This window comes from Dermacentor albipictus, chromosome 1 (assembly GCF_038994185.2).
Source record: "Dermacentor albipictus isolate Rhodes 1998 colony chromosome 1, USDA_Dalb.pri_finalv2, whole genome shotgun sequence".
Classification (NCBI taxonomy): domain Eukaryota; kingdom Metazoa; phylum Arthropoda; class Arachnida; order Ixodida; family Ixodidae; genus Dermacentor; species Dermacentor albipictus.
In genome coordinates this window covers 198,322,366-198,347,137 of record NC_091821.1, presented here as the reverse complement: position 1 = coordinate 198,347,137, position 24,772 = coordinate 198,322,366, and the positions used below count along the sequence as shown (strand labels likewise).

Below are 24,772 nucleotides of genomic sequence, written 5' to 3'. Positions count from 1 at the left end.
CGAATGCTGTGCTGTTCGTGTGCGTCTTGGAGACGTTGACACCACTGTGGCCAGCGTGTATATCCGACCGTGCCGGCCCTGGGATCCCTCGTGCCTCCTGCAGCTAGCCCGTCGTCTCGGCAGGGACTTCGTCCTCTGCGGAGACATCAATGCTCACCACACCATCTGGGGCAGTCGCCGCTGCTGCGGGCGAGGTAGCAGAGTTGTGGACGTTGTTAACCAGCTGGGTCTGAAGGTTCTAAACACCGGGGCTCCCACTTTCATCCGGCGCACATCCCGTGCCATCAGCACGGCAATTGACGTGAGCCTGGCCACTGAGGGCTGCCGATACACTTGGACACCGCAACCGGACACCTGGGGGTCCGACCACTTCCCTATCGTGCTGGCCCCGTTCAGGGGCAAGACACCTAGGATGCGCGTGTACGCCACTGTCGATTGGAGTGCTTTCCGTAAGCTGTGCCAGCAGGACACCAGTACCGCTGACTTCCTGCAGCTCGTTGCGGAGAGTGGCCGGGCAGCCACAGTCTGGTCCACTGCGCAGGAGGGCCAACCAGCACCAGACATTCGGCACCTCCAGCTACGAGCTGCCAGGCGCAGGGCTGAACGTAGAGCACTGCGAACCAATCAGGCGGAGCACTGGACGGAACATCGTCGCATCGACGCCGCCTGCAGACGACACTCCCGGCAACGCAGGCGCCAAAGCTGGCAGGGCATCTGTGCCACGATCATCAGGGCACCGGATGGAGCTCGTGCCTGGCGCCTGCTGAGGGCCTTGCTGATAGGACCTCGTGTACAACGACAGGTGCTGTCCGCAGCCATTTCCCTGGGCATCTCCGCATCTACTCTGGCGGAGTTACTAGCCGACCGGTTTACCGCCCGGCCCCTGGTACAGCGGGTCCTGCCTCCGCCAGCTACTGGGCCTCGGCACCTTCCCCCCACCTGTCACCATCCGGAATGGGTGCTCGAGCAGATTAATGCTCTTTGCTGCGAGCCCATCCGGGTGCACGAGCTGAAGGCCGCCCTTGGACAAAGCAAGCGACGGAGCGCTCCAGGAGCGGATGGAATCACGTTCCAGATGCTTCGGAACCTGCAAGATGCAGAGCAAGACCGTCTCCTGGAGTACTTCAACACCATTTGGAGCACTGGGGCACTCCCAGACAGCTGGCTCACCGCGGTGGTGGCACCAGTCCTTAAGCCACGGAAACCTGCGGCGGCACCCTCCTCGTACAGGCCGGTGTCCCTCACCTCTGCCGCCTGTAAGGTGATGGAGAGGATTGTCCTGGCACGCATGGAGTGGATCGCCGCGCAGGTGCACTACTTCCCGGAGCAGCAGACCGGCTTCAGGCGCCACCGCTGCACTGCCGACTCCATCGCCGATGTCGTGGCCACCCTGGAGGATGCAAAGAACAGTGGTGACGTGGCTCTTCTCGTGCTGCTTGACGTGCAGAGCGCCTTTGACAGCCTGCCCCACGAGGTCATCGAGGGCTCTTTAGATAACCTCGGCATCACTGGCAGCCTCAGGCGCTTTGTCTCTGCCTTTCTTGCGGGAAGAACGTTCCGAGTACGAGTGGGCCAGGCGCTCAGCACCCCTCGAGTCATCACCACCGGCGTGCCGCAGGGATCGGTGCTGAGCCCGTTTCTGTTCAATGCAGCCCTGGCAGGTCTGCCAGCCGCTCTACCGGCAGACACCCGGCACCACACGCAATGCTCCATCTACGCTGATGATGTGGCGCTCTGGGTCCGGGGACCAAGGCGGTGCCTTCCAGCCGTCCGGAGATCACTGCAGGGGGCCCTGGACGCAGTGACGACATTCCTCGGGAGCATCGGCTTAACCGTCTCTCCTGCAAAGACGGAGGCCCTACTGATACACCCGAGGGCTGCCTCCCTCCTCAGCGTCCACCAGTTGAGAATCGGCACCGACCCCCTTCCGTGGAAGCAGGCAGTGACGTACCTTGGCCTCACCATAGACCACCGGCTGACGTGGATCCCGGCAACTAAAGCCCTCAGCGCCAAGGTGCGCCGTGTTCATGCAGCCGTGGGCCGACTCCTTCAACGGGGCCGAGGATGCTCCACGAAGTGGGCCCTGCGCCTGAACAAGGCTGCAGCAACATCGTCCTTGTTGTATGCCCTGCCGCTGGTTTCCCTGACGCATGCCAGGAAAACACAACTAGAGGTTCTGCACAGGACGGCCATCAGAAATGTCCTGGGGCTTCCAAGGCACTCCAAGATCGCCGCAACACTGGCTGAGGCCGGCGAATGGCCACTGTCACTGCTCATGTTGCAACAGGGACTGGGGCATATTGACAGGCTACATCGCGCACCAGACGGCCAGGCTCTTCTAGACCGGCTCCGGAGCCTGCCGGCTTCACGTATGGGCAACCTGTGTCGCCTCTATGAGGAGACAGTTCCTCAACTACCTGTGGCAGTGGCTCTTCCTCCTCCCCATCACGGACCTCCGGATGTGCACCTCTCCCTCAGGGGGTTAGCCAAGCGGAGAGCACCAGCCGCAGCCCTGCAGCAGGCGGCAGCCTACAAGCTCCAGGAGGAGTTGGAAGGACACCTGCTGGTGTTCACGGATGGTTCAGTCCTCCCCAGCGGGTCGGCTGCAGCGGCATGCACAGTTCCAACTCTCGCCTGTCACAGGCAGTGTAGGCTCCCGTTTGCAGCAAGCTCTACTGCAGCTGAGCTCGCAGGGCTGCACCTGGCTGCCGACCTCCTTGCTGAGCACCTTCCCCAGCAGCCGGTGGCGGTGGTGTGCGACTCCAAGCCAGCGCTCCAGGCCCTCGTCAACCCTCGGCGGGCAGGACTTACAGTGGTGCTGCTGCTTGCCAAGTTAACGGCTCTAGCCACCGCCGGACTCCCAGTATCCTTCCACTGGCTGCCCTCACATGTCGGGGTAGCCGGTAACGAGGAGGCAGATACCTACGCCAAAGCTGCCCATCATGATGTAGTCCCGGTCACCAGAGCGGTAGCGGCTTCGGACTACACGAGACGTCGGCTACGGTGCCTGCTCACCTCCATTCACCCGGACCCCCGAGTGGCTAGTGGCAAAGCCCCCAAGCCACTTCCAGAGAACGGCCTCTCCAGAAGAGACCGTTCCACACTCCTGCGCTTGCGGACTGGCTGCACCTGGACTGCGGCCCGGCTGTACGCCAAGGGCCGCGCCACGTCGCCTGCCTGCAAGAGGTGCGGGGACCCCGAGACTCTGGAGCACCTTCTCTGTGCTTGCCCATCCTTGGCGCAGGAACGCTCCACAGTGATCAACACCTACAGACGCCACGGCCTTCCAGAGGCCACAGAGACTGACCTGCTGTTCCCAGTGTGTCCACAGCTCCCTGCGCTGCGAAGCCTGCTGGAGTTTATAAGTTCCACGGGAATAGACACCCTATAAGCGCCCGCTACAACGCTGGCAACTTTACTGAGGACTGCCACCTGCCGCGTATAGTGGAGTCTATTAGGCCACATTCTCCCTCTTTCTCTATCATCTTTCACTACCCATTCCCTCTCCCCTGATGACGCTTCGCCGTGCTCCCTGACGGGTTGCAGAACCAAGCGTCCTTCCTTTCCCTAGATCACTATCATCTTCCAGATGGGTCGTTTCGGTCGTTTGCAAAAATATTGTTTAATCTAGTACACTATAATACTGCTGCGCATAGAAACTCTATGCTGCTGCGCATGCGTGAATGGATGGATGTAAGGTAGGCGTCCCCTTTGAAACGGGGTGATGGCAGTTGCCACCATGCTCAGCTTTTTATTTTTGTTTAACTGTGTTGTAGGTTATTAAAATTTGCCATTTTCTTTAAATACGTCTTCCCACACTTTTAACCTTATGTCACCTCTCTGCTTTTGAGCCACCAAACCTCCAATCGCTTTTTGCTAATTTCCACCGCATATTTATTTACATTACTTTTGTTATCTCTGAACCCTAGGGCCTCAGGAAGCGTGACTGTGACCGCATCGACATCGGGATGGATACCATCACATTTTAGTATGACGTGTTCTATTGTTTCTACAGATTTACCACACACAGTACATGTGTATTCTTCTTCGTTAAATTTCTTTTTATAGCTCCGCGTTCTAAAACATCCTGACCTAGCTTCAAAGAGTAGGGCACTGCCTCTTGAGTTATCATAAAACGCTTCCTTCCTGATCTGTTGTTTCCAGTCTCGATATAGTTCAACACACGACCTACTGTATAAATATATACAGTAGGTCGTGGTTCAACACACTTCTGTTCCATTTAATTTGTCCAATTTTTACCGTCCGCGTTTTTAACCTGTCGTTTAATGCTCGATCTGTCTTTCTCCGTCAGCCTGTCTGGCATACTTACTGGTTATAGTTCTTTTCCGCCATTGTGAGTCAACGCTCTGAGCTCCACCACTGGAAAAGCTGGCGCCACCGTCGGCGTGACGTGCCATTGACGTGCTATTAGGGATCACGTGGACATAGCGGCCGCGTCGGCTGCTTCGAGAGCGCTGAAGCGAGCTGAAAACGAGAGTTTAAATTCCCTCGTACGTGGTGAGATTTTCCCGCTTCGAGTGTCTCCTTTACAACGCTTGAAAGCACTAGAATAGGCAATGGCTGCCTTTGAAGGCGCGCAACATGATAGGCTACTGCTCGATGCCGCAGTGCCGGACGTACGCAACGGAGCCCGGTGTCAGCCTTATTCACACGTAGCCGCAGGACAAGAAGCTACGTGAAGCTTGGCTCGCGAAACATAAAACCGGCAAACAGTCATTGGCTACAACTCGGGTATGCAGCAAGCACAGACGCGAGGAAATTTCTGCTACGGCGCCGGGTCTGCGATGTTCGGAAAACGCGCGCCGAGACGCGATCGCCCAAGTCCGCTGCCCGACTAATGTCATGACGGTTTGGTCTCTGAACTTGTCGATGCTATAGGTATACTGGCAAGTTCACTGGAATGGAAAGGGAGCGGTAAGACGCACATTAAAAAAAAGACATGGCATATGGTCATGTCTGTACGTGTTATGAATTAATGCACTGGATTACAAAAATGAAGCAGCGGGAATCGCACGCTGAGAACACCGATAAACATACAGTGCGACGCAACTCGAGAAATAATATGGAAACGTCCAAGAATTTAGAAGAAAAAAAATATTGAATCGTCGCGACGGCACATCACAGTCGCCGTAGGCGTCGAAACCGCCTCTACAATGAAATTATTTTGAACAGCTCTGATAGCGCCCACGCAACAATGCTTGCTTGTATACTGTCAAATGCTCATGGCACGGTGCGAAAACGCGCTCACAGCGAAAGCAAAACATTGTGCGCGGACATGCATGCAGACGCGCAGTAGGTTGCAGCGAACCCGTGCGATCGCTGCATTGAGGCTTCATTCTGTTATGCCCCATTTGGTTATACAGACAGCCCACTCTAACAACATATTTCACATAGTTTACTCTCAGCGTTTGGCTACCTTTCACGCAAGAAGCCGGTTCGGGAGACTCCATCGCGGCGACCGCGCGCAGTGGCGTTCACTGTACGTATTCGGTAAAGAGATCGATATGTCTGTAAACGATTCTGTGCTTTCAGTTTGCCCAAGATTATTATTAAGACAGCAAAAACCTTTTCTCGTGTCGAAAGTACTTACAGAAATGTCCGGGAGAGCTCGCGCGTGGTGTTTTCAGTGAGCGCTGACAGCAAAACCTATCAGGAGCGCGCCGCGTGATCCCGCATACTACGCCAGCGAGGCGCTTCTGATAGATGGCGACTCCGTAACTCCTCGCCGCCAATACCTTAGCTGCCCACCTGTCACGGCTAGTGTTCCTGTATATGCTCCCGCAGTCACGGTAAAACCCCTCAATTTTTCAAAAGTAGCGCCATTCTTAGATCTTTCCGCCACCCCGCTCACCGTGGCGCGTCTTCCTCCACGCCTCCCGTCGCCCCAGCCTCCTCCACGAGCCCCCCTCTCCCCTTTGCGGCGACTGCGGCCAAATCGAGACACTCCAGCACCTGCTATGTGAGTGCCCCAATTTTTCGCTCGCGCGCGCGTCCCTTACCCGTGTTTACCGTGGGCACGGCCTGCCGTGCGACACCGTGACTGAACTCCTGCACCCCTCGGGCTGTCCTTCACGACACAGGACACTTCTACGTGCGCTCCTGACATTCGCCGAGGCTGTCGGCCTCGCCGACCGCCTAGCCCCATCACATTTCCGCGGCGTGCTGCTGTTTCTGGTGCTCTTTCTCTCCCCCTACTTTCATTCCCTACCCCCTGTGCAGCGCGGTTGAGGTGTCCTCTGCTGAGAGACAGTTACTGCGCTGCACTTTACCCCAACCTTTCCTTCCCATCATCAAGAATCTCCTTCTCTCCCCCATTGGCCAATCTGTGTCACGTGGAAGCAGGCGCCGCGCTTTTGTATATTTTTTTCTTTCCAGCGCGCGCCAACCTCCATTGTTGGGCCTGCGCGACGAAAGTACGGCAGGCGGACTGACAGAGCGCGTTAGCGTAAGAGCTAGAATGTGTAGGGCCGAGAACTTAATTGCGATGCCATGCTGCTGCGCCTTCGGTTGCCGGAACAGACACAGCGAGGGCAAAAAGCTTTTTGCTTTGCCGTCCGGCGGGCGCAACGCAAAAAGTGTGGATTCGCAGGATCGGGCGGGCTGACTTCGAGGAAGTGGCAAAGAATGCACGGCTTAGTGAAGTAAGGGCTACGGCTACTCACAACCTCTTATTTTGAGCCTAGTTCACGCCTTGCGCTTCGAAAAAATGTGTGTTCATGCTCTGCGTGGTTTTTAGCGCGTTGTTTGACTTTTTTTTTTCGAATGTGCTCTCTTTGTTTCATGTAGTTTCGTCTTGCGGCGAAATGCGCGCATCTGCTGCTGGCCTGTGACATAAAAGCGACTTTATTCAGGGTGTGTTTGGAGCTCCACCAGAAGTTAGCGCATTCTCGACGCTTTTGCAAGGCTGAATATGACTTACGATGCAGTCTTTTAGCTTCGAATGTACGCCCGCATGTATTGATTTGGTTTGTGGTGATTAACGTTTTTAACGTTCCGAAGCGACTAAAGCTAGGATGCAGGTCGTAGTGGATGGCTCCGGATAACTTTATCTAGCTCGCCAGGGGACGTGCACTTTGATCGTGGAGTCGTACGTGAGCCGGTAAATTCCTCGTTGGCGTTTTATAATACTCGCGCGGGCGCGCTAGCGCTGCTTTAGATGTTGGCGCCTCGGCGCGATTGTATTTCTTGAATAAATTTTATTTACTAGTTGTAACACCTTGTCATTATTTCGTATTATTGACGGCGCCTCCAGTGCAGGAAAGCGGCAACGGGAGCACCAAAGCTAGAACCAGGGTTGGATGGGGCTCGCCGAAGCCTGTGCATGCCAAGGGGGTATAAGATCGCGGACAGCCAATTTTGTATGCGAACACTCCCTGCGACGCCTGCATTATTGTAATGTCACGTGCTCTTCAGAGCCCGTTAGCCATTACATGTGCCCTCCTGGAGCAGTACTTGTAAAAAAAAAAACAATATATTGTCACGATTACCGACGCACTTCGCAATTAAAAAAACGGCCCTGTTGCCAGGCATTGCTGACCGCACACAGCCATTCCGGCTGTGTGCGGCCAGCAATCTCTCACGCGACGGCCGAACAACAGTATCCTGCAGGTACGTAAATGAACCTACGAAACCTTGTACACATACTTTCACGCTGTCAACACCTGAAACTTTGGTAATTACGCGCGTGTTTGAGTACACCGCGTGCTGGCGTCGTTTTTCAGCAACACGAACTCTCAACGTCGCGCGCTTAACACCTTAAATACGCCTTGAATAATTGTCCTTTTCTCTATTTCTTCCGCACTTCCAACACGAAATTCTAAAGGCCAGTTACCGACTGACGAAGAAAGATCTCGATTGAAAAAACTGCTCCGCAGGGCTCGAACGAACTTTTCTGCGGATTTCCTCCCGTAGCGTGTTAGCCATCGTCTGCTACGGCAGGCCCACCACCGGCGGCGCCACCATCGAGGCCGCGCCGAGCGGAGGAGGAGGGAAGTGAATGGCGCTACTTTGGGAGATTGAGGGGTTTCAACGCTGTCACGAGCGCCCTCTAGGTACGAGAAGCAGACGAACAATCAACGCAGCCCTTGCGCGCCTTGAGACGACGGTTTGTGGTGGTTTTGATTGCGGTATTTTCGTGAAAAGGCCGGCTAGTTGTGTTGCGTATTGCGCACAAATTGCTTCACTAGCAAACGGAGCACGAGTTTATTTCGATTTCCGTCCGAGAAGAGCTATCCGGCGAGGAAAGCAGCATGGATATGCGACGGCCGGAGATGCCGGCCATCACAACACAACTTGCTAGCTCGATTACAGTGGCTATTCTAGCCACTGTAGCTCGATTCTCGCAGAGCCGGTTCTCATCGCGCTGCTTGCGGCTACTGACTTGTCCTATGCCAGCGCCGCGAGTTTATTTCGGCCTGCAAGATTCGAGGCGCCCTTAAACGCAGCCGCATTCTGCCGGAATGTGGAAAGCTCAAGATGGACCAGGACGGACAGCGCTTGCGAAAGCGTGTCCCTCAGTTGTCGCGGACATGCGACAAAATTTCTGCAAAGTTTGAGCAAGGACAGTGCAGCGGTGTGCGCAAAATCTTTCTTCGAACACGCGCAGCCAAATATTGAGGAGCAAAAGCCATCTGCGGCATCTGCCCCTGGTGCGGCGACACACGCCCTACACTCTTTCACATCTCGTGGGGGTGCGGGGGCAAACCTCAACATAAAGATGCCTAGCACGTCATTTGAGCGGTGGGAGGTACAGCTTAGTGTTCCTGTATATGCGGGAGCATATACAGGAACACTAGTGCAGCTGACCGGCGATACCCTGGCGGGACAAGAAGCTCTCGTCCAGCAAGTACGTCGAGCAGCTATGGCCAGTGGAGTCCTGGAATGAGGGTACCACCCACTCGATCTCAAGAGCAACCACCTAGGTGGTCCGAATATATGTTTTCTCTCTCTCTCAGATTTTTCTCTCTCGCGCTCGCGCTTACTCGCGCCTGCGCACAAACGGCTGGCGATCCCTCAAATGAACTTCTCGCATTCATACGCTGCGCATACGCTGCGCACGTGATCAATATGGCATCCTCCAGCAGCTCTCCATTCAAGCGTGTTTGTTGCTGTTAGGTCAAGCTGGAATCTGAGGTCTTCTCAAGTTGTATAGGCTTTTAGTTTTTCCTATCTCTTGCATGAATGCATCTCTTATCCACAGTGAAGAAGTGCGCAGCAGAACGTGCTTAGTGATAGGTGTCGATGTTAAATAGTTCAGATAGTTCAGAGCGCTTACCGACTACGTGTTTGTGAAGTACAAGAATGAAAGCTGCGAAACACACTCTACGCAGATCAGGGCAGTCCTGTAGTGGTGAAAAAACTGCGCTGCGCCCAAACGTCTACAATGTTGATGCTTCCGTACGTGCATACGCCGGCCGAGGTTCGAATCGTGACAGCAGCAACCATGCGCAGTTTTCACAAGCACACCACGTTGACAAGGACACCAAATCGTACTTTACGATGGCGTGTGAGAGGTTTCAGGAAGATTTCGAGGACGACGAAGATAAAGGTAGTTTCTTTGATATTTTGTGCACTTGCGATTCCGATCCATAAAAACCACGCTTGTCGGCACGTGTCATTTCAATCGTGGAATAACTTGAAATGCTGCACTTTGATGCTGCAAACACAAGCTGTGTACTGTCGGTGGTCTTGTAAGCCCTGATGGATGACGTCAACTGCCTTTCTGCACATGCATGCAAAAAGGGTGGAACGGTGACAGCGCCCAATGAACGTTGTCCATATCCAAGCTATGACAGGGATAAAATGTCTGGGAATGTGGGACTACCGAAGTGAACCAGTGGCCTCCATGCATTTCAGCAAAGAATATAGGTGGACATGGCAGTACAAATCACAGCTGGCACAAACCATAGCTGGCACAGTACAACCACAGCTGGCTAACACACTTCTAGGAATAGTTCTAGTAGTAACACATAAATACCCCAGAAAGTGGATGGGAAGACGGCGCTGCAGTAGCTCAATTGGCAGAGCATTGCACACGTAATGCAAAGACGTGGGATCGTTCCCCGCCTGCTGCAAGTTGTGTTTTCATCCACTTTCAGTTCCATTAATTTATAATTTCTTTATTTCAAGTAGTAAGTAGAACGTAATTTCCCGTGTGTCGTCCTTGGTGTCTTTGTTTGTTAGCTTGTTCTGTGTAGTTCTTTCTTCATCCTAGTTGTTCGCAGTACCTGTTACCATGAATCAACACCAAGCAACTCGCCCAATTTTTCCATTCTTTTGAGCCTCTTGGAACACTTACCTTACTGCCTTGTTATGTCGTTCACACCATGTAGCCCACCCATTGTGCACACAACTTGCGTATTCCAAGAATGTGTCGCAAGGAAACTGAACAAAAAAAAAAAATAGTAGGTGAATATATGTGCGCACTGGTGAAAGAAAATTCAATGATAGCTGGAAAAGTTAGCCGAGTGAAATGTTTAGCATGGCATTGCTCGTTTAATAAATTGCAACTGATCAAAAAAACGAGGAAAAAAGTGCACACACGGCCACTCTCACACAAACTTGAAAATGCAGGCAACAGTGAGTGCTGTGAACAAAGTGGAAAGTGGAGCTTTATGGCACCATAAATAAACAAAATGTTATCCATCTATGCCCCTTAGACTGCAGCAGTAAACACCCTGTTTAACATAATTAAAAAAAAAACGACTCTTAATAGCTTAGAAATGTAGGTAATGATATTCTCTCAGGACACAACTATATCATACAAGGGCAGAGACTTGGGCATGTTTGTAATTCATTGTAACACAAGCACAGTGCAAAAGACAGGGACAAGATAGACACGCGGCGCCAAAAGTCGTCGCCATGTGTGTTTTCTATCTAGACCCTGTCTTTCGAGCTGTGCTTGTGTTACGATAAATATCATGTCTTTTTTTCAATACTGGACTTAAAGCCAGTCCGACTCCCAGTTATTTATTTATTATATTGTAATTATAATTATATTATCATTTATTACACACTTATTAGCTTGATTAGTTGGTTGCGTCATTGTTTTGGGGCTGTGATTCTGAGTTGTTGCACTCGAAGTGAGTGGACATGCGTTTCAGTAGTTGGTTGCCGCTTGGTGTCCGACTTCAGCTGTGCTCAACAGTGGGAGCTTGGCAAAACTGTATCTAAGATATGTACATATCTTGCACAGCATTTTTGCCTGTTTGCAATTTACAGTGCATGCGACTAAATCTGCCTTGCATAAACACGACAGTCTAATTCACACTGCAGTTCAGACTGACATATATCATGGCTTTATCAGGCAAATCCTCTATCGGGAAAATCCTCCACCCATTTCAGGACATGCAACCAGCTCTGGTATTGTTCCTGGTTGCCTGGCAGGAACAAGTTGCAAGTGTGCGACCAAGCTTTGGAGGAATTAACTTTGCTTCTGGCTTTTGTGTTCCAAAAACTTTAATAAGCAGTTCACAGCCTCTGCAGCTGTAGAGAAGTGGGATAGTGATGAAGTATTTTGAAACCTGCCGCTCTGAATTCACTGCCAGGGCTGCCTGACACTTTTCACTACCTTGGTCCAAGACATGTCTCTGATGTCATGGAGCCGCACCTTGGGTGTTCACACCTGCGAACTCTCCCAATTTATTATTATTATTATTTTTTAATGTTCACATATTTGGGCTCATTCTAGGAGTTTATGAATGGTTGTGTCAAGTTATGAAAATATAATATGTTGACCAATGGGGCAATACAAAATTGAAAAAGAATGCATAAAAGAAATAGAGCTGGTAGCTGCTCTGTCTAAGACACCATATACCAGAGGTATACTTGCTTTGAAAGTGTTTATTCAGGCAAGTCCTTGGAGCAGGCCAAATCGGTAGTAGAAAAGCCACTATGATATCGAAAAATTGTGTTGCTAGTCCGTCTCTAATGTTCCACGTTTACTGCAGCTTGTGTGCTGTGTATAAAGATAAATCATCCTTAATCATGTGCTTATGTATCCCACAAATGTGTGTGCTGTGGGCAAACATTTTATTTTAAGAAATGCATGCTCCCCCCCCCCCTCATGTTCGTCATATATATTTACAAATATTAAAGTTCACAGGTTCGCAAGTATTCTTATTGACTTTTTCTGTGGAAAACACAAAACAATTACTTTGGCACTTGCTTTTAAATCCTGTACATGAGGAGTGATTTTGGGGCCATGAAGTACATACATCACTAATAAATTTTTCCATATATAGTGCAATGAAAAGCACTTGGATTTAAAGTCTTAGGTACAAAAATGTAATATCAGAGGCAAATTTGCCACTCCAAAATTTGGAACAAGACCTTGTATAATATGGGGGGTATAATATAATATTTTAGTAACACCACCCTCCCTTTCATACTGATAGAACTTGAATACAATGCTTGAGTGGTCATTAATTTACTTAACAATACACAGCGCATTCTTTGGTTGACAGTTCAGATTGGGTATGCCAATGTAGAAGCAGTAATGTTCTTTTTTGTGTTTTTATATGGCAAGACTTTCAGATCTGTACAAGGGTCACATAGGTTCCTGGATGATACTAGTTTTTGTAGGAAATCCTGCATAAATAAAATTTAAAAGAATATGAGATCTGCAGCTACATTTATTGAATACCTGGACAGTAGTGAGAAGGGAGTAGCCGCTGCTCCTTGCTGTCTGCGTTAATCTTTACTGCTAATGCTCTCTGCGGGGAACTTGCTTAGGTTAAAACCTTTGGATAAATAGTATGATAAAAAAGAAGTTTCCATTTTGAAATATGGCTTTGTTATTCGTAGATGTCTTTTTTTCTTGGCATTTGTGCTCCTATGCCCCAGTTTTTAATTCATTGTGGTTCTCTCCCCATAACTAGCACTCTTCTTGGAAAATGTAGCAGACCAGACCTGTGGAAAGGAGGTGCAGCTCTCGTGTGACGACTCAACAAGCCGCTGTATGCAAATGCTGCTTATTAATACAAGAAACATCAGTGTACTGACTCGTTTCATGTCCTCATTCTTGGACAGTGTTAATTTAATGTGTACCGATCACAGTGGGGCCTTCGTGATACAGACTCTTCTTGAAGCTGCATTGAGGTATCTACAGTCACCCACCACTGTAAGTTGGACATCTATATCCCACTATATGTTTTGCATGTTCTGAATATAAATGGGCTGCCGTTCATTGTCGCCATTTCAGAATTACCATGAAAGCAGCCCAATTAAATTATGCAGCATTATTAGGCAAATATACCATGTCAATTATAACTTTTGTTATCACTAATTAGTGAACATGAAAATCTAAAATTATTCTGGATTGCATTAACCACTTTCTTGGCCCAGATCACCATTGTCTGCACAGCTAGTGCTAATTTATGGGAACCTACCCTTTGTCTGCGTTTTCCTGTTGTTTGTATTAACCATACTTTTTTGCTTTAATTGTGGAAGAATTAAACAAATTCTGTTGGCCAGGGTTTTCTTCATGGTGAGTAGTGGTAGACAAACTCGCTGTCCTCCACCAGCCGATAGTTCCTATCATTGGTGCAAGGCATTGGTATCATTGGTATCATGGCAGTGGTGTGCTGCACACTAGTGAACAACCACTGGGTGCACAAGGGATGCATTGTGCATATAGTTTTCTGGATGCATTGTGTGACACACACAGCATGTAAGTGCATCCATTTTACAGCAGGATGGGTACCCAATGAATTTGATGCTTCAGCAGTTACTGCTGCACATCATCGATTATGTGCATCACCGATTACTTTTGTTCGTGATGGGTTAATGACTTCAGTTAGTGTCGCGGCACCACCACGAACCATATAGAGTCAATGTATAAGAACATTTGAAATTTCGAATGCAAAAAACCTTCGCTGTCTGACTTTCTGGACTTTTTTCCATGACTGCAAGTCTGAAACGGCATTAATTGCAGCCACCACAACTGCCATCTTGATTATTGCACCATCTCAAGCCGGCGCTCTCGCATGCAGATCCGCTGGCAGCCGTTGTATGGTGGCTAGAAGGGGGCAGTGTGACAGGCAGCTTATCTGTGCCGTGTGAGGGAGAGGCGCAATGAGCTATGAAATTTCCTGGTGGCGCTAGAGGCGCTGAAGTGGTTGGTGTGCACGAGGTTGTATTTGAAGAAAAAAAGAGCATGAAAGCGAACCAGATGGAAAAGGAGCTGGTGTTAACAAGTTTCAGCTGGAAGAAAGCCGAAGAGAAAATTCCTAAGCACACAGCCACAGGACTAGATGAGGTTCCCGTTAGGCTGATTAATGAACTAGGACGAAAAAGTAAGGAATTCTATGGCGAAAGCAGTGGAAAAAACTTTAAAAAATAGACGAATACCAGACGGTTGGCGACAAAGTAGAATGAATAAATAAATTATGGGGTCTTATGTGCCAAAACCACTTTCTGATTATGAGGCACACCGTAGTGGAGTACTCTGGAAATATTGACCATCTGAGGTTCTTTAACGTGCACCTAAATTTAGGTACACGGGTGTTCTTGCATTTCGCCCTCATTGAAATGTGGCCACTGTGGCCGGGATTCGATCCCGCGACCTCGTGCTCAGCAGCCCAACACCATAGCCACTGAGCAACCATGGCGGGTAAAGTAGAATGAATTTAATTTATAAAGGTAAGAGAGAGAACGATGGAATTCACTCGTTTAGACCATTGACCATTACATCGGTAATATACAGGTTAGCAATGCAAGCAATTAAATTAAAGCTGCAAGCATGGGCAGAGAATAATGGCATTTTGGGAGAACTTCAGAATGGCTTTAGAATAGGTAGGTTTTTGAATGATAACTTATTTGTTCTTACTCAGTGTATTGAAATATCGAGTAGAAAGCAGACCCTTTTATATGTGGCCTTTTTAGGCATTACAGGAGCGTATGACAACGTAGACCGCAACATGTTGTGGGATATTCTGGAAGGGGAAGGCTTAGGTGACAATTGTCTACAGCTTTTGAGAGAGATTTACCTAGAAAATACCATTTTCTTTGAATGGGAAGGGATGAGGAGCGAAGAGAAAGTTGATATCAACAAGAGACAGAGTCAGGGGTGCCCTTTGTCCCCACTGCTGTTTACGATGTACATGGTGAAGGTGGAGAGGGCCCTAGAAAGAAGTAATATCGGGTTTCATCTCTCATGCAAACAGACGGGTACAATAGTAGAACAGCAGCTTCCAGGTTTATTTTATGCAGATGACATTGTGCTGCTAGCTAACAAGCAAAGTGATTTGCAACGTCTGGCTAATATCTGTGGAAAGGAAGGTGAGAATTTAGGTTTGAAATTTAGCTTTAAGAAATCAGGTGTTATGGTATTCAATAAGAACAGTGAACAGACAGTGGCAATAGTGGGCCAGGAAATACCTCGGGTAAAATAATATAAATACTTTGGTATATGGATAAACGAAGGCAATATATATATATATGGAAGCACAGGAAAAAACAATAGCAGTAAAGGGGAAGGGAAATGCAGCCATAATGAAACACAGAGCGCTGTTGGGATACAATAGGTACGAGGTGCTCCGGGGTATATGTAAAGGTGTAATGCTTCCAGAACTTACATTTGGAAATGCGGTTGTTTGCTTGAAATCAGGGGTGTCATCAGGACTAGATGGCAACCAAAGGTCAGTGGGACGCCTCGTGCTGGGTGCTCACAGGAAGACTACAAATGAAGCTGTGCTGGGTGATGTGGGCTGGACTAGTTTTGAAGTGAGGGAAGCTCACAGTAAAATTGATCATGAAGAATGACTCAGGAATATGGAAGAAAGTAAATGGGCTGGGAGAATGTTGAGGTATCTGTACAAGAAAAACATTGATTCACAGTGGAGGAAAAGAACTAGGAAGCTTACCAGCAAGTATGCCGCCTGTAGGGTGAGAAAAACAGCAACAAAGAACGTCAAGCGGGAAGTCAGAGAGGATGAAATAATCTCATGGGTGGCGGCAATGGAAAAGAAACCTGCTATGAGTAACTACTGAAGAGGAAGAAATGAAATCAGGAAAGAAACAATTTGTGATAACTCAAAGGGAAGCTCATGTACCTTTCGAAGCGAGATCAGGATGCCTTAAAACACGCACTTATAAAGTGAGATATGAGAAGGAAGAAAAAGCATCCGCTTGCTGCAGTAAAGCTAGGAAAACGATGGAGCATGTTTTATTAGAATGTGAAGATATCTGCCCAGCGGTTGATTTAGGCACCACTGGCCTCCTTGAAGCCCTTGGGTTCAGCGAGAGTAGGGGGAAAGGAAACATGTAAAGGTGTAATGCTTCCAGAACTTACATTTGGAAATGCGGTTGTTTGCTTGAAATCAGGGGTGTCAAAGGGACTAGATGGCAACCAAAGGTCAGTGGGACACCTCGCGCTGGGTGCTCACAGGAAGACTACAAATGGAGCTGTGCAGGGTGAGATGGGCTGGACTAGTTTTGAAGTGAGGGAAGCTCACAGTAAAATTGATCATGAGGAACAACGGAAAGAAGACAGAGGAGGAAGAAGATCGCGAGACGCTGGCTACTACGTGTTGTTGGTGGTCAACCATCTTAACTACTCTGACTCATCCTGTATATATATTGTAAATGCAGTCTTTGTATACTCCCAACATCCTCGTAACAATAGTTAGGGCGTGTTGAGGTTCACAAAAGCGCCCGCATATCTACCTTTTTTTTTTTTTACAAAGTTAAAGCTTTTTAAAGGGCATGTTGCTGGCACATGCGGACGCGGAGCATGAACTGAACTATACGAGGGTAGCTATATAGGCTTGTTGGTCGGTCATCATTGAAATGTATCTGTATAGCGCAAAAAAAGAACAAGGACACAAGAAGAAACGAAGACGTCTTCGTTTCTTCTTGTGTCCTTCTTTTTTTGCGCTATACAGAAACCTTTCAATGGTGAACTGAACGACGTGGTGATGCTATTCCTCGGTTTATTGCGCGCAGACCCAGCGTTGTTCTTGTCCGTTTGCGTGCACGATTTTCTCTGCGCCCTATGACTATATTTGCGGCAGATGAGCGAATGAAAAAAAGGATGAAAGTCGCGTTTCGGGTTGTTTGTGTTCGTGGTCCACATTCGCTTGCGCTAACACGAATTGTTTTAGTAAGAACCAACTCGTCCAGAGTGGTCTTCAAATCTGATCTTCCTCCTTTCTTAAATCGCCTGGCTAAACGTGTGCGTTCCGGTGTTGCAAATAACGCATCTTTCCATTCACTGCTCCGCAAAGAACTGTCACCCTTCATAATAATGCATTTCTGAGTTGCAAACACTTTGTTTGCGTGGCGCATCACATCAAAAATTCAACCGCGACGCAAAGTGAACTGACGTGCGTGCTGGCTGCCGCGCGCCACACCTTTCAAAAGCCGCGAAAGCTGCACACCAGCTGCAAGTAGCGCCATCTACAACTTTCATCGCTCCTCTGTGCGCTCCGTCGGCTCCCGCCCGTCACACTGCCTCCTTCTAGGTACCATAGCCGTAGCCACACCACGGCAACGCTAGGCCTTAGCTACTTCGACGTTCGCCACCAAGCTTCTTGCTGTTCGGTGCCCTGTTTTTCATTGAAACAATTCGCCGCTGTTAGAAATAGCGCCGTCTCCGCCTTTGTAATTTTCGCCAATGTCTTCGGAGTGCGGAAAGCACGGCGCAATGCATAATGTCGGTTCCCAAAAGTCAACTTCGCCCCAATACAGCATCGTAAGCGGTGAAGCATACCGAAAGTTAGAAGGGGCAATTGTCATGGGACATATGTTTCCTTTTATTATACGCGCATGCATCCGCCGCCTCCCATTACAGTACGAGAACCGATACGTCTAATACCTGACTGTAATTTGTAGATATGTGTGAACTAATCTTGTGAACTTCCCACTTATGTGTTAGCTCAGTGCACATGCGGTAATGCAGGAAAGTCCTCCATTCAGTTAGCTTCCTTTAATTCGAACAAATTTTTGCGCCCCTTGGAGTTCAAATTATGAAAATTCGACTGTGTGTGTGTGTGTGTGTGTGTGTGTGCGTGTATATATATATATATATATATATATATATATATATATATATATATATATATATATATATATATATATGTGTGTGTGTGTGTGTGTGTGTGTGTGTGTGTGTGTATGTATATTATTAGTATTATTATTACGATATCATCGAGCGATGCTCAAGAAACGAGCCGCCGCGAGAACAACGACGAAGTGGATCTGTGCCCTTGGCGCGGGCGAGTGTTGGCCTGGCAGTCTGGCTCCAGTGTAAATACCCTGTATATAGCCTCTTTCATCTGTGTTTTTCCACACGTAACATTCTGGTGGAGGTGCTGGGTATCGGTTGCGGCAGTGACGAGCGACGTGGCCGATGAGACAGCAGTGGAAGCAGATCGGCCTGTCATCAGGGGTACGCTATTCGGACGGGTTGCGGCGAGATGTAGCAGAAAAGGACTGCCGGGGACGAGGAGGGCTGCTAGAGGACTGGAGAACCGTGGGTGGAGACGAACACACGGAGTTGAGACCCATGTTCTCAAATTCCTGTCTGACGACGGCCTGAATCAGCGCAATCGTGGTTGCTGGTGGATCGGGAGGCGTTGCGGATATATATATATAGGTTTTCGGGACGAAGGCTAAACCTCGGCCGAGATGTTGGGGAAAAAAGGCTTTGTGCATTCGTCTGCTCTTGTATGCATTTAAAACACCTCGATCATCTAGAGATACACCCTTCTAATGTATATCTATTTTTATGTATTTACAATACTGCTACTCTCATTTGAGAGCGTGGCAGTTGGGCGATACAGTATACATGTATATCAGTACGCATCTAGGCAGAACAGTTAATTGAAAAAAAGGAAGAAAAAAAAAACAATTGCCCAAAGATGGCAATATCAGAAGGAAGCTGAGATTAGGAACAAAAATGCAATTTTTCACATGACAGTTAATTAACATGATACTAGCAGTGAAGAACATGTAAGTAACCAGTTATACATGAAATGGGAGCGAACTGAAAGATAACACTTAACGTGTCAAGAAATTTTAGTTTTTTGAAGAGATACGCTTAAACATATACACTTTGAGAGTGAATGGAAAAAAAGAAATCTAGGCAAGCAATTAGCAGGAAAACGGACATTACGACAATCATCTTAGGACTAGAAGTAATAAAGTAATGAAAATTTATTTTGGGAACAGAGTGTACCATATGTCCACATAAAGACAACCAACGAAAAAAAATGGAAAAAAATAGTGGGATGTCGAAAGCAACACAATGCAAAATTTGTGACGATGACATGTGCGATGATAAATTGTTTTATTTACACACTGCAGCTTCTACTTGTGAGGTAAATTCGGACAACGATTCGATGGTGGTTATAGCAGGATCAAGTCGGTTCCATTCAGCTATTGTAAGGGGAAGAATGAATACTTAAACGTGTTGTTGTTGCATGTGTATTCTGTTAAAGTGTGCGCATGTTTGTTACTTGTTTTTCAAGCCTCAGGAAATGAAATGTACCTGGATACATCTATCTTTAGTTATTTTTTAGAAGCTGAAACAAGAACTTCAGGCGAGCGTGTTTTGCCCTGGTAGATAGTGTTTGCAATCCAGACTGCGCTAGAAGATTAGTCGGCGAGTCAGTATGTTTATATTTGTTGTGAATGACCCTTATAGCCTTTCTTTGTACTGCCTCTAATTTTGTTGTTAGTTGTTGTATGAGGAAACCAGACTGTGTTTGCATATTCGAGAACTGGCCTAACGAACACTGTGTAGGCCAGTAGCTTCGCTGATGTCGTAGAGAGCGCAAGGCTTCTTTTGAGGAAGAATAGTTTGTGTAATGCTCCTGCTGTGATATTCAACATATGTTTATGCCACCTGAGGTCTGAGGTTAATGTAACTCCCAGGTATTTATGTTGTTCAACTTTAGCTAGTGGTATGCCGTTAATCTCATATGTAAAGTTAGATGGTCTTGTTTTCCTTGTTACATTCACGGCCACAGACTTTTTTATGTTAATTGACATCTGCCAATTAGACCACCAAATAGCTAGAGTGTTGAGGGATGTATTAAGTGCAATGTGGTCGCTATAGTTAGTGATTTCGCTATATATAACACAGTCAACGGCGAACAGTCTTATATTACAACCAGTGTTAGCTGTGATGTCATTATTATAGATTAGAAAGAGTAATGGCCCAAGAACTGAGCCTTGGGGAACTCCGGAAGTAACGGTGACGGTGTTAGCATTTTTTCGTAGATTACAAATTGTGAACAATTGGCTAGAAATTCTTTTATCCAGGCTGAAAGGAGCCCTTTCCCAACAACGCTTTCAACTTTAGCGATTAATTTGTTATGGCATACACAATCAAATGCCTTAAATAGAGCAGGTAAAATCATGTCAGTCTGGCCGCAGTGATTGATAGTATGTGCAAGACCATGGACTAGTTCTGTTAGTTGGGTTACTGTTGATAAACCACTCCGAAAACCATGTTGGTAGGGAGATAACTATATAATATAAATATATAAGATAAATATTATATAGTTCAAAAATTAATGTTCTTGGCAACGGCTGAGTTATTTGAAGAAATCTACATTGAACATTAGAAATCTGTATTCGACGTTACGGCCGGGAACCCAGCCAAAATGTCAAAAATAAATTTGCTTCGTTTTTCTTCATAGATTTTTGCAAAAAAAAACATATAGCAGGTTTGAAGATTATTATTGCATTAAGAGAGGCATAAATTATCAGCAAGAGTTATCTTTGTCATTCACAGGCCTGATAATCACACATAAAGAACCATTACAATCTAGTTTAGCCAAAATTTTGTTATGTGTTTCGCTAAAGTGTGACAAAAAAGTCATTACAACTTTTCAAAACTCTCAGGTGACTTTTAAATGACGCAGGCATCTTAGAACATAGTATAAGCTAACATGAAGTCAATCATTTACCCAGATGTTTCACGTTTGTCAAATGTCCATGCAGGTGACTGATAAACAGTGAATTTACCGATAGAGTGTAGAGGATATTCATTCATTCATTTAGTTATATTGCAATCCCCATTGGGGGTTTGGCAATGTGGGTTATAAAATAAAACTGTTTGCAAAATCCTGTTGACCTTAAAATGTAAAAAAATACTTCTACCGAAGCCAAGTAAAATATTGCTAAAAATACAAAAACGTGTTTCGTTTGTCGAGACGCACACAGTTTATTAAAAATAAATGACTTAACTTTGTACTGTAGGGATGCTTATTTATATTCTCACCTCGAAATAATTTGCATCAAAGAAAAGGGGTAATGTTCATTATGTTTATTCGTGAAATATCCATGTAATGATGGCCAAAATATCACCTGCCATTTTAGTTGTGGCGCCGCTGTCGGTAGATCAGAATAATTGAGTGGGTCCAAAAGGTAAGACTCGCAAAAGTTGCTCGACTACTACACCACATGTTTTCTTTTAAGGTTACCAGAATTATTAAATATCGCCTGTGGCATCTAGTAAAACTCTACTTATTGACCCAGAATACTCAAAGAGGTATACATTTTACAATGGAAATCAATACGTATAATTGACTAAATAAACAAATTCACAAATTAACTCAACATATTGGTTTTACACGTATACTGCATAACGTAAAGAGACAGAGAGTGGTTTGGATCAGAGAGCAAACGGGTATAGCCAATATTCTAAGTGATATTAAGAGAAAAAAAAATGGAGCTGGGCAGGTCATGTAATGCGCAGGTTAGACAACCATTGGATCATTAGGGTTACAGAATGGATACCAATAGAAGGGAAATGCAGTCGAGGGCGGCAGAAGACTAGGTGGAGCGATGAAATTAGTAAATTCACGGGCGCTTGTTGGAATTGGTTGGCACAAGATAGGGCTAATTGGAGATCGCAGGGTGAGGCCTTTGTCCTGCAGTGGACATAAAATAGGCTGATGATGATAATGATGATACTGCGATCTTGAGAAAAGTGCAGTCATACTTGCAGTAAAAATGCACTGTTGTTCCACTTACTTCTTAACAAAAAGCCTTTTTATGCATTGAAGCTCAGAAGTTACTGGACCACAAATGCATTTCGTCATAAAATTTGGGAACGCATATCTCGAAACTGGTGTCATCCTTAGCATTCATTCCAAGTAGATACGACTTTACAGGTCACTGGCTCCAATTCCTAACTTGTAATATGTGGTGTAATTACTTGAAAACTTAATTAGAGAAAATTTCTTCATAAGTCAAATATTCATTTTCATTTTTTGTTGAAATAATGTTTGCCTCTGAAGTATAATTGTACTACATGTCATGATTGAATAAAAAAAATTCTGTTAACAGTAAAAAAGAACACCTTGTATATTTGCATTCTCTTGAGCCCTAAATAAGACTCAAATGAAAATTATATGTTATATGACCATTGTAAAACAAGGTATAGAAATCGGTCACTTTCCTATAAAATCATAAATGTTGTCAGGCATGAAGTACAGACACAAACCACAGGTTACAAAAGAAGAAACACAATTTCATGACTGTAGTTTCGAAGCAAAAGAGTCACCACTTGGTGAAGACCTTCATTATTAGTTAGACTGTTTCACTTATTTATGACTGGGAAAAAAGGAGTATGTGAAGCAGTTAATGCATGTGCGAAAGGGAGATACTGTTCAACGATTCCTTTGTCTGGTAACATATCCGGATGACGAAGAGATTACTTTTGATGCATCTCTGGTTTTGTTAGTGCTCATTAATGAGTTGGCAAAATAAATTAAGATGGGAACAGTGGTTCCTCTGATATAATGTAGGTAAGTTAGCCTTGGTGAAAAGAGCTGTTATTGAAGATCGTCCAAAACTGTTATATGTAAAGTGGACAGCCCTTTTTTGTATTTTTTCTGTTTTGTCAGTATCAATTTCTGTAAAAGGGTCCCAGATTATAGAAGCATATTCTATTAGTGGTGAGAAGCTTTATAGGCTAGCAACCAAACAACAGGGGTTGATAATTTTAAAGCTCTATGGAGACTGAACAGTTTCCCGTTTGGGTTAGCTGTTACGTGGTCAGTGTGCTTTGACTAATGAAGGGTATTACTGATCAAATGTCGAAAGTACTTCAAGTGAGTGGTTTCATCAAGAAGCAGATTGTTTCCAGACTAGCTAAACTTTAAGGGTTTTCGTTTTAGAGTAATAGTGATAAAAACAGTATTTTCAAAATTGAACTTCATTTGCAGTAATTGAGACCATTCAGTAATCTGGATGTCCTGATTCAGCTTGTGTTAGTCAGAAACACACTATTTCATTTTAACTGAAATATTTGTTACTATGCCAATAATGAATACAGGAAATAAAAGCAGTGCAAGCACGCATTCCCTGTGGGATGCCAGTCTACTGAAAGTCATTCTAAAATGTGGTGTTTGTAATCAACATATTGCTGCCAGTTCCTTAGGTATACTGACAGGAACATTATGAATAGTAGATATTTGAGGACTTCATTTAATTTGTAAAGTAACTTTTTGTGGGAAATATTGTCGAATGCTTTGCTGAAATCCATAAAAATTGCGTCAGTTTGGTTGCCATTATTTGTTATTGCAAAATTATGAACAGTTTTATTAGCTGAGAATAGCCTTTTCTAAACACATGTTGGTATGTTATTAATATATTTACATGATGGATGATGACAGCTGAAATGCTGCATTTATTTTCTGATTTTAAGGTTGAAAAGGCGCTCGGTCCACATCATCCCTCATTTTTTCTTGTGCTCGATGTTCGCTACAAGAGAACTAAATTCATTGATTGTTCAGTGCATGTTCTTAACATGGCGATGACAGCTACCCGAACTTTTTACAGGTCAAATACAACGATTCTGTCGTGCTACCTGAAATCTGTTAAGGTTAATTGGTATGAAAGCTGGGAAGTGATTTGTTCCAATTCATGTGAACGAGCTCAGCTTCTCCGATATTTTCTTTTTTTATTTAGAAATACTGTTAACCCTCTTTTAAGGGTCATTATACGGAAGGAGAAAATTCTGCATACAGAAGTTATATGCACACACTTATATTCATATATGTATAAAATAGGTAATACAACCAAACAAGACCATAGCTGAAGCTCAAACTAATCATCAGAATTAATGACGTAAATGCACCTCAAGTAAACATAATAATTCAGAAACATCATTTGTATTAACCACATCTTTTGGAAGGCTGTTGAATACCTCAATTTCATCAGGAAAAAAGAATATTGAAACAAATTCATTCGAGCGAAATAAGGCTGAAGCACTAGCGTACGATTTGCCCTCTCACTTCGTTTCCCAGGCAATAGTATGTAGTCGTTTTTTTAATACTAAAATGGCCTTTCATCAGTTGAAGAAGGAACTAAATTCTAAAGAAGCAATTCTAACTCACACAATCTTAACATCGCTGTAACTGAGTCATCCTTTGTGTACTTTGAACATATAAAACAGGTTGCAAGACGTTGTATTCTTTCTAACTTATTTTTCAATATTTTCTGATGAGGGCTCCAGACAACATGGGTATGTTCAAGTATCGGTTGTATAAACATCTTAAAAGCAATAACTTTTATGTCCCTACTTGCGTCCGGCAGTTTTTTCCTTAGAAAATAAGCATTCGTGATGCTTTGGAGCATACATTATCAATGTATGTATGCCACTTTAAGTTTTGCATAATTGTAACACCAAGGTACTTGAAAGTATCCACTGTCAACAAGGCGTGATTGCCAAGGTGATATTCAAATGGAATTATCTTTTGCTTTTTCGAAATGTGAGTAATTGTTGACTTTGAGT

General features: G+C 45.8%; 1 protein-coding gene across 3 annotated transcripts in view; it reads left to right on the top strand.

Moving 5' to 3' along the window:
* Nucleotides 1–9,068: 9,068 nt before the first annotated feature.
* The window catches only part of LOC135903130 (nucleolar protein 9), a 70,404-nt gene continuing 54,700 nt past the window's right edge, over nt 9,069–24,772 (top strand). For 2 of the 3 annotated variants that reach the window (XM_065433516.1, XM_065433518.1), the window contains exons 1-2: nt 9,070–9,568; nt 12,900–13,141. In XM_065433516.1, the coding sequence (XP_065289588.1) occupies nt 9,322–9,568; nt 12,900–13,141 (489 nt within the window). In that variant the 5' untranslated portion in view covers nt 9,070–9,321. Of the gene's footprint in view, nt 9,569–12,899; nt 13,142–24,772 lie in introns of all 3 variants that reach the window. The other variant, XM_065433517.1, reaches the window with a different exon arrangement.